General features: G+C 52.8%; 1 protein-coding gene across 2 annotated transcripts; it reads right to left on the bottom strand.

The window, feature by feature from the left end:
- Positions 1-1,996: 1,996 nt before the first annotated feature.
- HELT (helt bHLH transcription factor) lies at positions 1,997-3,714 on the bottom strand. Of its 2 annotated transcripts, none has more exons than XM_068679321.1 (4): positions 3,316-3,714; positions 3,026-3,130; positions 2,796-2,892; positions 1,997-2,683 (listed from the first exon to the last, which is right to left on the bottom strand). In XM_068679321.1, exons 1-4 carry the CDS (start codon positions 3,340-3,342, stop codon positions 2,181-2,183), a joined length of 732 nt encoding a protein of 243 aa, XP_068535422.1. In that variant the 5' UTR covers positions 3,343-3,714; the 3' UTR covers positions 1,997-2,180. The 2 variants fall into 2 exon arrangements, with proteins under 2 accessions (XP_068535422.1, XP_068535423.1); XM_068679322.1 differs by having other exon boundaries at positions 1,997-2,680.
- Positions 3,715-14,804: the final 11,090 nt, after the last annotated feature.

The raw sequence follows: 14,804 nt of genomic DNA, 5'->3' as shown, positions 1-14,804 counted from the left end.
GATGGACACAGGAGTTTGGTCAAAGCTTGTAGACCTATTCCTGGTGTTGGAGTAGTAAGCATGACACACAAATGCTTCTTGCCAGTGGTCTCCTGTTGCCTATTGGGAATGCAAATTTTTGGGGGTAGAGAGTTTGGGCGCAGGCTCTGATCTGTTTGATGGTGTTTTACTTCCACACTAGCTCAAACAAACAAATCCTTGTGATAAATTAGTGAGCTTTCAACACAAATTTCCAGAAAAATGGGGGAAAGCATACTGAGGTGTGACTGCTGTGCAACTGTTTTCGGGAGTCACAGACCTGTGGTGTAGAGAGGAGTTAGAGGTGTGTGACAGTGGGATTTGGGGTAAGGGGCAGAGGAGGCAATGGGGACACGAGAGGCATGGGGAAGGCAGGCAAGGCAAAATGAGGCAGAAGGGACATGAAGGCCTAAGAAGCAGAAAGAAAGGGACAGGAGATGACAGAAGGGGATTCACCAGCAGCACTTTTAGCCAGGCAGGTGCATAACAGAGCTCGTATTTTGGGGCAGTTTATTTGGGGGCACAAAGCTCCACCAGCAAGCAGCGGTGCTGGCAGCACTACCAGCCCAGGTGTGGCACTGCATCCAGCACCACAGCAATCCCCCCAAAATAGCTATGATCTCCTGGCATGGAAACACTAAAAATCATTAGAAATTTAAAAAAAGGCCACTACCAAAGCACCGCACAGTGCCATGGGGCAGCGGCCAGGCAGGGCAGGCACAGTGGAGACTTGAGGTAGAGGATGCCCATCTGGGGGAGCTCCGTGCCCTGCTGCAGAGCCCAAATACCTGTGGGGCAAAAGCCAGGGGCTGCGGGGCCCGGGGGCAAGCTCAGGGCCCGGCAGAGGCCCATGGGCGGCGGGGGAGGCAGCGGGCGTGTGGGGGACTTTTATCCCAAAGTCATTGTCAAGCCAGAGCAGGGTTTATCCTCCACAGCTAAATGAAAACGAAAAGGACAAAAAAAAATCCAGAATAGCAACATTCGAGATACAAAGACTGTCATGGACCAGTGCAAGTTTGCAAAATTATATGTAAATGACCACAGTTTTGACCGTGGTGGCCCTCTGCTAATCCCAGAGAGAAAATCTACTTAGCAAAGGGAAGTTTTGTCTAATTTGGTTAACAGTGAGCAAAATGCTGAATATATTAATAATTTATATTTCCAGGGAAACACTATATCTTTAATGCTTCAGTGCTGAAGTGTGTGTGTGGGGAGGGGGGGGTGACAATAGCTTAATGCTCACAGAATAAAAATCGTGTAGGATTTTCTTCGCGTCCTGCATCCAGCGCTGGCCAAGAGGAGCAGCAGACCCGTGTCCTCCCGCAGGCGCCAGCACGGGGTGGCTTTGCCTTTGGGTGCCCGTGCTCCTGATCCCAAAGCCGTCGGGGGAGGGAGGTTTCCCCCCTTTCTGCCCGCCCCCCGGGACCCTTCTCCCAGCAGCCCGAGCCGGCAGCTTGCCGTGTACCCGCACCGCGACCCGGTGCGCTCAGCACCTCCCTGCACGCCTCCGAGCTCAGCGCCGGGCCCTTTTGCTCGAAGCCCCTTACCCAAATCCCGGGACCTCCCCTCCGCCCCCTCCCCGGGCTGGGGGGCACCTGGGGTCTCCCCGCGGGGTCCCTGTGGCTCTGGGGGCGCTTCTTGCCTCCGTCCCCGGCGCTCCGCACCCGCCCCGCCCCGTCCCGTCCCTTTCTCCCCCCTTGAGCGAGCAGAGAAGCCGCTGATAAGATCCGGGGGGGCGGCGGTGCCTCTCGGGAGCCCCCAAAAGCTCCCCCCCGAGGACATCCCCGGCACCCTTTCCATCCTCTCGCCGCCCCCGGTGGCGCCGTCGGGGCCGTGCCGTGCCCGCGGGGCGCGCAGCCGCCCCCCCGCCTCCCTCTGCGCTCCCATTTTTGCCTTTCGGGGGGCACGGAGCGGCCCCCCACAGCCTCCCCCAGCCCACCCCGCACCCCCGAATCCCCCTCCCGGAGACAAGAAGGGGCCGCGGCCACACACGTTTATTGCAAGGCATCGCTGGTACAGGCGCCGCGCCGGGGGGCGGCGGAGGAGCGGGCGGGGTGCGGGGGGACCCCGGGGGCTCGTCCCCGGTCCCGTCCCGGTCCCGGTCCCGGTCCCCGTCCTGCCCCGTCCGCGGCCATAAATAGGAGTCCGCCGGGGCCGAGCCCCTATAGCACGGCGGGGGGCTGGCCGGGGGGCAGCCCGAAGGCGTTGGGGTGGGAATGGCCGAGCAGGTTGAGGTAGCGGCGCTCCAGCCCCGGCACGGGGGAGAGGAAGGCGCCGCGCTGCTGCCCGGGGCCGCCCAGGGGGGAGGCGGCGGCGGGGAGCGGGTGGAAGGGCAGCGGGGGGCTGCGGGGGGCGCCGGGCCACGGGAAGGGCCCCCCCGGGCCGTGGGGGGCCGGCAGCGGGGGGTCGGCGGGGCCCAGCCCCGCGGGGCGCTCGGGAGCGGGGTGCAGCTGGAAGGGGAGCTCCGGCTCCGGGGGGGAGCCCAGCGAGGCCAGCAGGGGCTCGGCCACGAAGCGCGCCTGGGACTGGAGGAAGGCGAGGATGCGGGCGTACTTGGTGTCCTTGGTCTCCATCCTCTCCACCGTGGTCAGGTAGTGCACCAGGTTCTTCATGCACTCGTGGTAGCCGTAGTGGAAGTAGTTGGCGAACTCGGCCAGCAGCTCTGCTGGAAGGCACAGCGGAGCGCGGCTCCTCAGCGCCCGGCCGCCGCCGGGGAGGGGTGGGGAGGGGGTGGCGGCGGGCAGGGGGCAGGGGGCAGGGGCCGCCCGCCTACCTACCCTTCTCCCGGCCGCGGGGGAAGTCGGCCGAGTGCAGGGCCCGCAGGTACTGCACCGTCATCTCCAGGATCTCCGCCTTCTCCAGCTTCCCCGAGCTCTGCAAGACGCGGGGCAGGGCGCCGTCACCTCTCCCCCCGCGCCCCGACGGGCCGGCCCCGGGGCCCGGCACTGCCCGGCACGGCTCGGCTCGGCCCCCCCCGGCCAGGCCCCGGGGCCCGGCCGCCGCCTACCTGCTTGGCCAGGGCCATGGGCACCGTCCTGCCCAGCTCGGTGAGGCAGCGGTTGATGCGGTCCCTCCGCCGCTTCTCGATCACTTTGTGGGACACCGGCGTCCTCTGCAAAAACAGACGGGGCGCGTTAGCCCCGCTGAAATCCTAAGCGGCGGCCGGGCGCGCTTAGGATTTGTTTCCTTATTTATTATTATTATTATTATTTTTTAGGGTGGGGGGCGGCTTTATTGTTATTATTTTGGGGAGGGGGAGGGCAGGGCAGGGCCGGCCGTGCGCGCAGGGCGGCTCACCCGCCGCTCCTTGAGCTTGGAGGCCATGGTGGGCACTGCGGGCCCCTCGGCGCCGGGCCCCTTATAAAGCCATCCCCGTGTCCTGGGGGGGACGGGGGGCCTTCACGGGCCCGCTGATCCCATAGGATTAGGGAGAGCCGCGCCGGGGAATGTATGCATTAAAGATCAGGGTGGAAGGGGGCGAGAGAGAGGGCCGGGGGGACGCTCCTTCCCTCGCCCCCTCTCCCTCCTTCCCCCCTCGCCCCGCGGCCGGGGGGGGCCCAGCTGTGTCGCCCCACGTGGAGCCGGCATCGCACGTGATGGCCCCGCGGGGCCGAGCCGAGCCGGGCCGGGCCGGGCCGGGCCGGGCCGGGGAGCGGGGCGCAGGGCGCAGCGTCTGTGCCAGCCGGGGCCGCCCGCTCCCCGCGCCCGCCGCCCCCCGGCACCCCCGCCCCTCCCCGGCCCCGGCGCTGACTGCATTTTAAAGCCTGTCCAGAGTCATTAAAGTAATTAAGTAAGCCCTTAATAGGCTGTTCCGCCCGGTTCAAGGGAGAGCCCTCGGAGCCGGAGTGGCCCCGTTTGTTCTCAGGCTTTTCTCACACGACTTGGTGACACGTCCATCTTTATAAGAGATGGCAGCGCGGCTTTTTGTTTACCCCCGCTTTATGCGGCGGGGACACCCCGGCAGGTGTGGGCCCGGGGGCTGGCACACGACCCCCCCCGCTCCCTCGGCCCCCCCGGCGGCCCGGGGAGGCTCTCGGCAGCCTTTGGCACACGACGCGGCTTTTTGTGTGGTGCGCGGCTGTGTGGTGCCGGCCCGCCCCCCCGCTCCCCCCTTTGGAGAGGCTCAATTTGTAGCCTATTATCCTATAGGAAAATGTCCCATTGAAAAGTATGAATAGTTTCATTGGGCCTAAATTTTAATAATGCGGGTCAAAGAAAAGAGGGGCAAATAAAGAGGGGATCGCAGCTGGCCCGAGAGTGCATTATGCGGTGTCACCTGCGAGCGGGGTCGCCTACAGACCCCCTATTCATTTGCCTAATTTTGGTCAATTTAACAAACTTCAGGAGAAATTATTGTGGCATTGTCAGGGAGGGTAAAGCTTTCTGATCGAATTAACAGCATGTTTTGATCCGGTAAATGTCATTAAAAAGAAAGAAACAATCGCGTTTAAAGGGGGGCTCCGCGCTGAACGCGCCAAGTGGAGACGCCGGAGCGCACAGCTCACAAAGGGAGCAAGTAACTGCCACAGGGGAACTTTTGTACGCTCACATTGCTGCAGTTTTTTACACAAAAAGGCATTATTTCATACTTGAATACGTCTAATCCAACAATTGTCTATTTTCCGCAAACATATTTTCACAGCCCTCGCCGCCCTCCTCTCCCCTCCGCCCGCCTCGGCCGCGCTCCTCGCCCGCCGAGCGCACGGAGCCCCCGGCACGGCACGGCCCGGACCGGCCCGGATCGCCCCGGACCGCCCCGGCGGGGCCGCCCCGGCGCCACGGGGGGGGCCGCCCCCTCCGCCGCCCCCCCGCCGCCGGGACCCCGCCGCCGCCGCCTCGGGGGGAGCCCCGGCGGCCCCGGCCCCCCCGGCCCCTCTCCACGGCCGCCCGTGCGCCTCCGGGGCCGGCCCGGCGCCTCCCGGGACTCCCCCGACGGCCGCCCCGGAGCCCCCCCCGGACCCCTCCGGGCTCCGGGGCTGCTCCCGGGGGGGGGCTCCCGGTGCCGTCCCCCCGCTGCCGGCCGCGGCCCGGCCCGGGGAGCCCGGCGCGGCGTGCCGCCGGCCGCTTTGTGCCGCCGGGAGCCGGGTAGCTTGCGCCATATTCAGCGCCGTACAATGGGATTAAACACCAACCGTTATCATCCAAATTAACCAAACCCTGAATGGCAAATGGGGAGGGGGGAGGCTGTTTTTTTTTGCCCTTTTTTTTTTTTTCCTTTTCCTTTTTTTTTTTTTTTTTTTTTTTTCTCCCCCTCCTTTCTCTCTCCACCAGCGGAGATGGAGTTGATCCTCTTACTGTCTGTGTTAACCGCCAGCTGCAGGCACCTGCGAGGCTGCTCCCGCCGCCAGGGAGGTTGGTTATGTGGTTATGTCCCCGAGGGACGCTCCGCCGCCGCCGGCCCCGCTCCGCCCCGCCGGGCAGCCCCGGGCACCGGGCACCGGGCACCAGCGGGACCCCGGGGCTGGGCGCGCCGGGGGGCTCGGCGGGGCTGTGCGCCGCCGGCAGCTCCCGCTGCTGGGGTTTTTACACTCGCAGGGAGGCGAGGAAGAGGCTTTTTATAAGAAAAATAATTTAATATGGATATTTTTGAACGTTTTGCATCCCCATGAGAGCCCACTCCACCTCCTCGCGGCAAAGGTGTGCGCGGAGATTTGGGGCCCCGGCTGCGGCTCCCCCTGGGGTGGTGCCACTGGGGGCGAGGTGCCGCCGGTGGGCCCCCCCCCGATAGAGGTGTCACCCCGGTGCTGGCTCAGTGGGAGGGGGCCCTTTGGGCACCCCTGGAAAAGCATCTCTCCTTGGCTTTTTGTGGCAGCGCCTCGCACCCCCGCTTTGTCCCTTTCATCCAAAAAATCCCCCAAACTTTGAGCCCTGTTGTAGGATCTCTTGGTGCCTGAGGTGGCCGATGGGACTGCCAGGTCAATGCACCTTCAGTGCAAGTATAGTTTGCAGTGTGATTTCAATATAGCCCATGGTGCTGTTCAGGATTAAAAGCCTTTTGTAAATGTAAAACCTGCCCTGGTTTGCTTTTGGATTACTCTGGTTTATATGAACGCCAGTGGGAGGACTGCTGCATTCATGAGGACACACTTTCCATGACTTCACACCTTTTCAGCCTTACCGAGTCCACATGTCAGGCTCAGCACTGCAGCTCGGTGGATGGCCATGGTGGCAGAAGGGACGCTTGGAAAAGGTCCCATTTTCTAGTATCTCCTTTGCCAACTTTTTTGTGTCAGAAATAAAATTTCAAAGTTATATGTAGTATAGCTAATGAATACAGAATTATACAGAATTAATGAATACAGAATTATACAGAATTATTTAGGAAAAAATGCTCCACTGATTAAAGCCAGGTGTAGTTATACCTGTTACACCCCTCTACAGAAGCCAATTTACCTTGGCACAATTCCTGACACAACCTTTACCTGTCATATGTTTCTATGTGTGGCAAAACCCAAGACAGTGTGTGCCGGGTGCTTGCACAAGGCAAGTCCCTGAAGTGGCACAGAGGTGCTCAAAGTTGCCCCAGTGCTACTCAGCATGCAGAGCTAGAGGCAAAGTGGCGTGACCTGAGCAGTCTGCCAGTGCCATCCCTGTTATTAAAGCAACTTTGCACATTTTCCTCTTTTCTTACCTGGGTTTAATCCCTATGTGCATTTAAGATGAAGAAGGATTGCATTATATTGTGAAACAATTCTTGGAATCCATGCAGCTCTAGAAAACAGAAGTTGGTGCTGTGCTTTCCCTTGTGCTTTTAAAAATCAGGGATTGATTTTGAAATCCTGGGGTAAGGATCCTCAGAATTAAAGAGAATCACCTCATGTCAGTGGTGACAAACAAGATGTCTGTAAGCAGGCACTCCGGTTCTCAGGGATAATGGGGGTACGGATCCTGTGTGAGCATCTGGTTCCTGCTCAAATCGATTTCAGTGGCATTCAGGTGGTCTTGCACCTGTGGGGATGTGAGTGCTGGCTTCAGTTCTGGGCCCCCATGTGCAGGAGAGACCTAAACTCACTGCAAGGAGTCTGATGGAGGGCTGCAAGATGATCGGGGGACTGCAGCACCTCTGTGTGAGGAGAGGCTCAGAGAGCTGGGACTGCTCAGCCTGGAGAAGAGGTGGCTCGGGGGGATCTCATCAGCATGTACAAATACCTGAAGGGACGGTGAGATGAAGATGGAGCTAATTCACTCCCAGTTTGATTTGGTGTAAAGGAAATATAATTTTTCAAGGTACAGACCAGATTCGGCTCTTTTACTCTTCCCAGCAGAGTAACTCGTTTAGATTCAGGGCTTCTACACCTGTGCGCGGCGGAATAAACGGGAAGGAAGTGCAGCCTTTCTGTTTATTGTGCTTCACCACATGTTGCATTATAACTTGACTCATTAAAGAGTCATTAGCAACCATTATACCTCTGACTGCTTTGTAAACAATGCTAATTCAATAGGAATTCAGAGCCTAATTCCCTCAAGAGTTTTTTATAACTCCTAGCCATGACTTTCTTTCTAGCTCAAGTGGGAAAGAGGACCCTTGTGAGAGGTTTATGAATCCTGCATGTTCTACTAATTTTGTGACGCCATAATTCAAGCATGCTATTATTATTTAAACCCTCCATACAGAGCCTTAATTGTGGACTTGGAATTTGATGGACTTCTTTTCAGCAAAGCCAAAAAGGTCCAAAAAGGCTGGACCCAAAAGCTGACCCAAAAGCCCATTTTGCTCTAACTTCAGAGAGGCCGAGTGGATCAAACACTGCGCCACTGCCCTGTCCCAGTGGCTTCCAGGCAGTCATTTCTGTCATGTGCCTAACTCTGATAACTCTGCGAGACTTGTGATGTTGGGACTGGGTTATGGACAGGCTGTGCCCTGCTTTTGAAGTGCAAACGTTGGGCTTGTAACAGTCGTGGTACGGAGAAACAGAGAAAGAGGCTAAGTAATGGGCGACATCCCTCCACTGCCCTGCTTTTACAGAATCAGGGAGGAAACAGCAGCAGTCTTGCATGTTGCACCGATCATTGGCTTTTGTGAGGTTTATCCAGTGTCAGCCTATGGCAAACAGGATAAAGGGAAGATCTGAGAGACTTTGTGAAGGCATCTGAAGTGACGTCTCTACTGAGAAGTCAAGGGGCCGATGCCTCTGGTTTCCTGAGGGGTCCGCCACATCTTCTCATCATCGAGGACTGCAGCCCCAGCTAGCTGGCTTTTTGCAGCATCATTGTTGCTGGTTTTCTGCTGGCACTTTTTTTTTTTTTTTTTTTTTTTTTTTTTTTGTGGATACCAAATGGTTCTTGTTGAAGGCAGAATTATCACATTTCTCTGAGTGCTAGCACCAAATCCTGTTGTAGCTTGGAATAATAGAGTGTCCCACGTGTCTTTGTTCAAGGAAAGAGGAGCTGGATATGCCCAGGAAGGGAGGCCTGGGGCACGCAGTTCTGTTAGCTGCTGGGAAAACCTACATTGCAGGAAACAGCTTCTGCAAAGCTTGGGCTTTCCTTCTCCAAGCAATGTTATTTGCCTTTGAACACCACCAAAAGCCCTCTCCTGTTTGTGAACTGATGGCCCAAAGGCAATCCCAGAGGTCCCGATGCCATGTGAAGAACCATTTTGCAAAAGCAGGCATGAAGTTAGATTACATGTACTGGCTCAAAAACATTATTTCTTTTCTCCACACGCCTGTAGCAATAGCTAAGCAAGTCCTCTTCTATTACACAGGTGAAACGTGGTTATGAAATATAAATACCGCTTCTGGAAGTCATGAAAATATTTGGGGTGAGCACCATGCCCTGCTTACCCTATTCATAGAGTTCATGCACCACTTGTATCAGAGGGAGGATAACAGAGCTCTGGTCCAACCCTGTAGGGCCGTTGTTCTGTCAGAATTGGGTAGCTCTGACATGGGGGCATCAGAAGGTTGCCAAAAGTTTCCCCAGGTAGTCCTGCTTAACAGGTAAAGTCAGGAGTATGTTGAAACCCTGGCATTCCCCCAAATTGTTAGGTTGACTGAAAAATCAGGAGCTTAAAATTGTCAGCAATAATAGTAAGCAAACAGAAGCAGGGTTATTTCTGTGGTTTTCTGTTCGTTTTTCCTTTTCCGGCCATTTTGGCTGGTGTCATAACCACTAGGGCAGATAAGTCATTTTTATGAAGCTTGTATGTCAGTCACGGACCCCGAAACAGAAGTGTAAAACACCAAACTCTGTTAGGACGGTTAAATGAAAACAGGATGTTTTCAGGAACACCAGAAAGTGTGGCTGTGCCAGACATGGTTCATTTCATCTTAGTTTTAAAACTAAGGCTACCAGGCTGGGAAGGGGTGCACATCTTCCCCCTGGCTTCAAATAAATCGTGTTTGGGGAAGGGATAAAGAAAGCGAAGCAGGAAAAGAAAGATGGGAAGGCGAGTGTGCTTGTCAGTGCCAAGCACTGGAGCCATGTATCCAAACGTCTTTTCTCCACAGACATGAATACATCAGTGATGTCTTGTGCAAGTTAAATGTGCTGGGGGCCAAACCTCCACATGTACAGAAGCACAGAAATGAATCTGGTTTGTGAGCTCTCCCCAGGAGAGGAGTTTCAGTATTAATAGCAGACGGAGATTTCTCTTTCGTATAGAACTTGTCCCAATATACGGGCACCTTTACTGGGAAGGCTGCTCGGCCCTGTCCTCGTGTTTAAGCCCTTTGCAAAAGGTGGGTTTTTGTAATCCCCAAGTAGGACACTGCTTGCCAAACGTGACTCCTGATGAACACGCGTTTCATGTCGCTTGCCAGCTCCCTGAGTGGTTGTGTGGTTTTGTGATCAGGTCTGGGGATATTAGGGGTTGGCTACTGCCCTCTAGTGATCCGGCACATCTCACGATGCCCCACGGTTTCATGCTGGCTTCTGCTCTTTTCTTATCCAGCTGCTAAATTTACCTTTGTGCTCGATCACAGCCCTGAGATTCCGTGTTCTGAATTAATGTTGAATTTGAAGTCAAGGTTCACAAATCACGTCTCCAGATTTACACTAGCTGACAGTAGGGACTGTCCCTAGTGTGGACACCAGCTGATACATCTCTAAAAATACAGCCGATACCATCCAGACGTGCCCTGTTAGGCATTTACATTGCCACCTAAGATGGTTCTTTCCCAATTCCTTACAAAAGAATAGATCCTGCTGTGAATAAGTTTATTGATTGATTTACAGCTTATATAAAACCTGGCTACACTTCAAATAATGTATTTTAATAGTATATATGTAACCCTCCTTTCAAAATAATAATAATAATAATATCAGCAACAACTATGGGGAAACATTATAGCATGTCAATCTTTGAGAAATGAAATATTCAGTTCAAAATAATGATTTAATTGGGAACTTGTCAGTTCCAGAGATCTCATTTCTTCTTCCTCCCCCCCCCCCCCCCTTTTTTTCTCTGCACTAAAATGAGCAATTGCCTGATAATTAAAAGCAGGGTGTGCTCTTTATCTCCTGGGCCTTGGCCTCAGAGTGCCCATGTTCCCTGACTGCGTGCTCAGCTGGTGCAGCTGCTGTCTCAGCAGAGCTCTGCTGGTGGCATCAGAGGGCAGTCTTGCGGGTTTGGTTTATTTTTTTGTCTATCAGTCTGGCTGGGATCTAATTTAAAACAGACCAGGATATGGCTATTTCTGTTTTATTGCCCTGGCTAAATGCAGTGCAGTCTGTTAAGAAAAGCTGTCTCCTTAAGCACAGCATCTGGCTGTGATGCCCACCAGTGACCGTGAACAGCCAGAGGCTGGAGGCAGCCGCAGGTGTGATGGCTACAGATTCAACATCCCAAAAGTGAGGAATATATTGATCTGGTCAGACTATACGATAAGCACACAGAAAGACAGTGACCCTTACTTCTATCTTGGAAGGCTAACTGAATGGTTAACAGCTTTGACTTGTATTTTGGCAGTTTAAGAAAAAATGTGCTCCGATTCTCTGCAGAGCTGTACAGACAAACCCAGGTTTTTGTTGCTCAGGTACATGAGACGGTGGCACATACGAACATTACAGCCTGTCTGGTCTATCACACCTTTCCTTCTGTTGCTTCTGTGCCAGTGAACACTGCTCACCATCCCCTTTAGGTCATATTTCATCATTTTGCCTGCAGAATTAAGTAGGGCAAAGGTTACAAGAGTTCTTGGCATCTGCCAGATGATGTAGGAGGAAACCAGCAGCATCAGGAGGTCTGCGTTGTGTCATCTACTGATATTTTTGGAGATACACTTGGGTGATAAAACATTCGCTTTATCTACTGATCAGGTTGCTTCCTATAGAGTAGAAATTGTTTTAAAGACCGTCTTGGAGAGACCTGTATAGGGTCAAACTTTGCAAAGGTGTAAGGATGACTTAGAAGGACCAGATTTATATGACTTACAAGGAAACATAGATAGATGGCGAATGATTTTTCATGAGCATGAGACTGGCAGACAATACTGATTCACCATCCAGCTGAGGGAAGGGGAGGATTAAATACATAGAGGTGGAAAAAGAGGTGGGATAGGGGAGAGCATGTTGCAGATAGCATTTCATATACTGAATCACTCCTGTAGGAGCCATGTTGACAGCTACTCCCGATTTTGAGGATTGTTCCAAACTGAATATCGCATATCCCAAAAGGATCTTGAATGGTCCTAAAAATAGCATGGTAGTGGGGATGCCAGTTTGTTCAGCTATTTCCCCCTGATGTCAGCAAAATTACCGGCCACGGGAGGCAATGCTGCATGATCAGCTGCTACGATTCTCAGTGTGTGCGACACCGTTGAACAAAACCTGGCGTGTGGCTGGCAATCGCAGAGGCAGGAGGGGCTCATTTCCACTAACCTGGCAGTTTGGCCGTTCAAAAGGGTGGACAGGGATCTCACAAAGTGCTGTACCCGCAGATCACCCCGTGCATGCCAGCTAACCTGGGCTGCAGGGGGGGAAACGCCAGGAGAGGGAAGGGGCTGAAGCCGAGAAATGGTGGAAGATTTCCCCTCGCAGGGCTGCGTGGAAGCTGTGCTGATCTATTAATTTCATATTAGCATCAAGGAAAAATCTGTGCTGACCTTCGTGGCAGGAGAGGTGGTTTTAGGGTACACATGAGAGCTGGATAGGCACAGTTGTCCCTGCTGGCATTGGGGACGGGGTTGTTTAATGCTAAATTGCAGCTGTGCTATTTTTATGAAGCAGTAATTTTCCTCCAGAATTTTGTAGCTCCCTGCGTTGTAAGCTCTGTTACTTGGGCACTTTTAACATGATGTACAGAGACTCCAGCTTTTCATTGCAGCAGCTGCGTAGGCTAAATGTGCTGATCAAGTCTTTCTGCTCCTGGTGCTGGCACCGAGTCCTGTAGGTGTGTTTTGCTCCTGGTTGACAGAAGTCCTTTCCCGTGACCAGCCCTCATCCACTTAAAAGATACACTGAGCACCTTTCCAGCCGTGTGGGGTAATTCCATGCACACCGTGTGCTAGCGGTGGTGGGGGAGTGCCCCACAATTGTCTTTTCAGGTGTTTTTTTTGGAACAAAACTTGATTCTTTGCACCATCACAGTGCCTTTTAACTCCAAAGTATTCCAAGTGAATCTGCTGGAGCCATCCCATTAGCATCAGAAGGCATTGCGTTTGGTCTGGAAGCACCGAAACTCTGTTTGCACCCATTGGCAGTTTTGGGCTATTTAATGTTTTGCTTTGTACTTGCATGTTTATCTTCTCGATTTTCTAAACACAAAGTTAAAGCACTGATGTGTCAGTACAAACTTTTCCTGTTAACTGATTTCTGCATTGAAGAAATATTTTTTTCCAGGAATAATGCCACTTTATTTTCTAAGGCAACTACCACCTGAAGAAGGCCGTGTTTTTTCAGGCGTACATGGAATAAACAGGTTGCATTCACCACTGCCGTATTTCTTCTCAACTTAGTGAATTTACACTAGGGATAAATTTGAGCAAATGTTTCCAGGCAGCCATCAATTTGCTCTGGTCTCCAACTGAATGTTACAAAAGCCTAAAGTAGGTCTTGGGGATCTGTTTGGTAACAGAGAAAGAGATTTCATCGCTGTTGACAGCTGCTGGGTACATAAAAGACTGGCTGAACCACAGAAATATCTTCCAGCACTGATGTCCCTTGCGAGCAATTGCCAGCTCATTGCCCAAGAGGTCTGAAAGCCTGGGAATGTGTGCGGTGCAGCGAGGCATGGTGCACCTAGGAGGTGCCCTATAGATTTAGCAGCCCATGCCCTGGAAGCCGCAGAGCCTGTCAGCCAGGTCGGACACCCTGCTGTCACGCCATGTGGCACACACAAACCATACCTGGGAGCCTGGAACAGCCTGCTCAGGGGACTGCAACACAGCGGTTAAGTGGGAGAGGCTTGTCCCCTGGTCTTTGAGCAGTTACCCCCAGTGCTAATGCAAATATTCGATTTATTTTTTTTTTCTTTTTTCCTTTAAAGAAGCTGTATGAGTCCTGCAAAGAAGGAAGAAGAAGCTTTCATTCATGACTTTTGTACAGACATGCCCGATTGGAGGCCCTTTTTATTTACCAAACCAGGGTTCATACCTTTTGTGCCATTCACAGCACTTCTGTCTGCTGCTGTTGTGTTATCAGGCAGCTGCCTGAGGGGGAGATGAAGCGTGGCCTCAGGCAAAACAGGTAAAGCGAGAAAGAGGAAAGTATTAAAAGAGAATTTAGAAAGAAAAGCAGCCAGCTTTTCTGGATTAAATCTATTATAGCAAGACATAATCTTTCAAAGAAGCTGTATTAGAAGAGCCATCCTTAAACACCCTGCACAGAAAGCTCAAGAGAGCACTGTAGGAAATTGTCCAAGCCTGGTAAAAGGGAGAAGTAAATTGCTTAATAAGCAATTCTCCATCTGTAATGCCTATTAAGTTTCACCCTAATCATTGTGCTTTATCAGCAGTGGCTGTGATAGCATAAATCACACATCTTTTCAGGTCAGACAGTTCTCCCTCTTCTTCTGAGAAGTTAATTTTCCAGTTCTATTTTGGGAGCCCTGGTGCCTTTATTTAGCAGTGTAAATTTTAGTCTCCAGACACACAGAAGTGTATTTTGTAATAAGCTCACTGAAGGCAAACTGCCAGTATTCAGTATCAGTGAAAAGTATTGTGAAAAACTTAGGATTTTTAGACAGCTAAAGTCAACTAAGCTCAGATACTTGTTTAAGCACCCTGCTAAACAAGACTGCGTTTAAGACTGTTTCTGTTTCAGAGGGTTTGTGCTCTTAAGTCTGTTTGAAATGCTTCTCAGTTGAGTGCGTAGCTCAATAAGCAAATAGCTGAACAACTAAATAAACTGTATCTGAGGGGACTGTTTCCCTGTGGTTCTTGGAAAAGCACGTGCGTGCAAGGTGGTACGGCCTGATCACCAAATGCACCGTGGAGGCTGGTAAACAATCAAGGGTATCTCCCTGGAATGAGGAGAGCTCTTCCAACACACACAGGCCTGTTGCAGCAATACTAGGTCTGGAACAAACAGTGAATTTGTTTTTCTTTTTCCACTACTTGACCTAATATTTACTATCTTTTTGGTAGAAAATCGTATTCTCCCTATCTGACCTCTTTAAGGTTTGTGGGCTGCACTCAAAGATGAGCTGAGGCATCACGGCCTTGAGGCTTGCCCCAGGTGTCTCCCCAGACGAGCAGAGCCCTGACCCTCAAGTTAATCAAAGGAACTCCCTGTGCAGTGCTGGGGGTACCTGACATCCCTCAAAACAGGATCCAGAGGTGAGACATGTTTTCCTGAGTGGCTACTCTTAACAAGTGTGTAGGAGACTACATTCCTTCTCATGC

This window comes from Anas acuta, chromosome 4 (genome assembly GCF_963932015.1).
Source record: "Anas acuta chromosome 4, bAnaAcu1.1, whole genome shotgun sequence".
Taxonomy (NCBI): Eukaryota; Metazoa; Chordata; class Aves; order Anseriformes; family Anatidae; genus Anas; species Anas acuta.
Note: the sequence above shows the minus strand (reverse complement) of the source record. Positions and strands in the feature narration are given on the sequence as shown.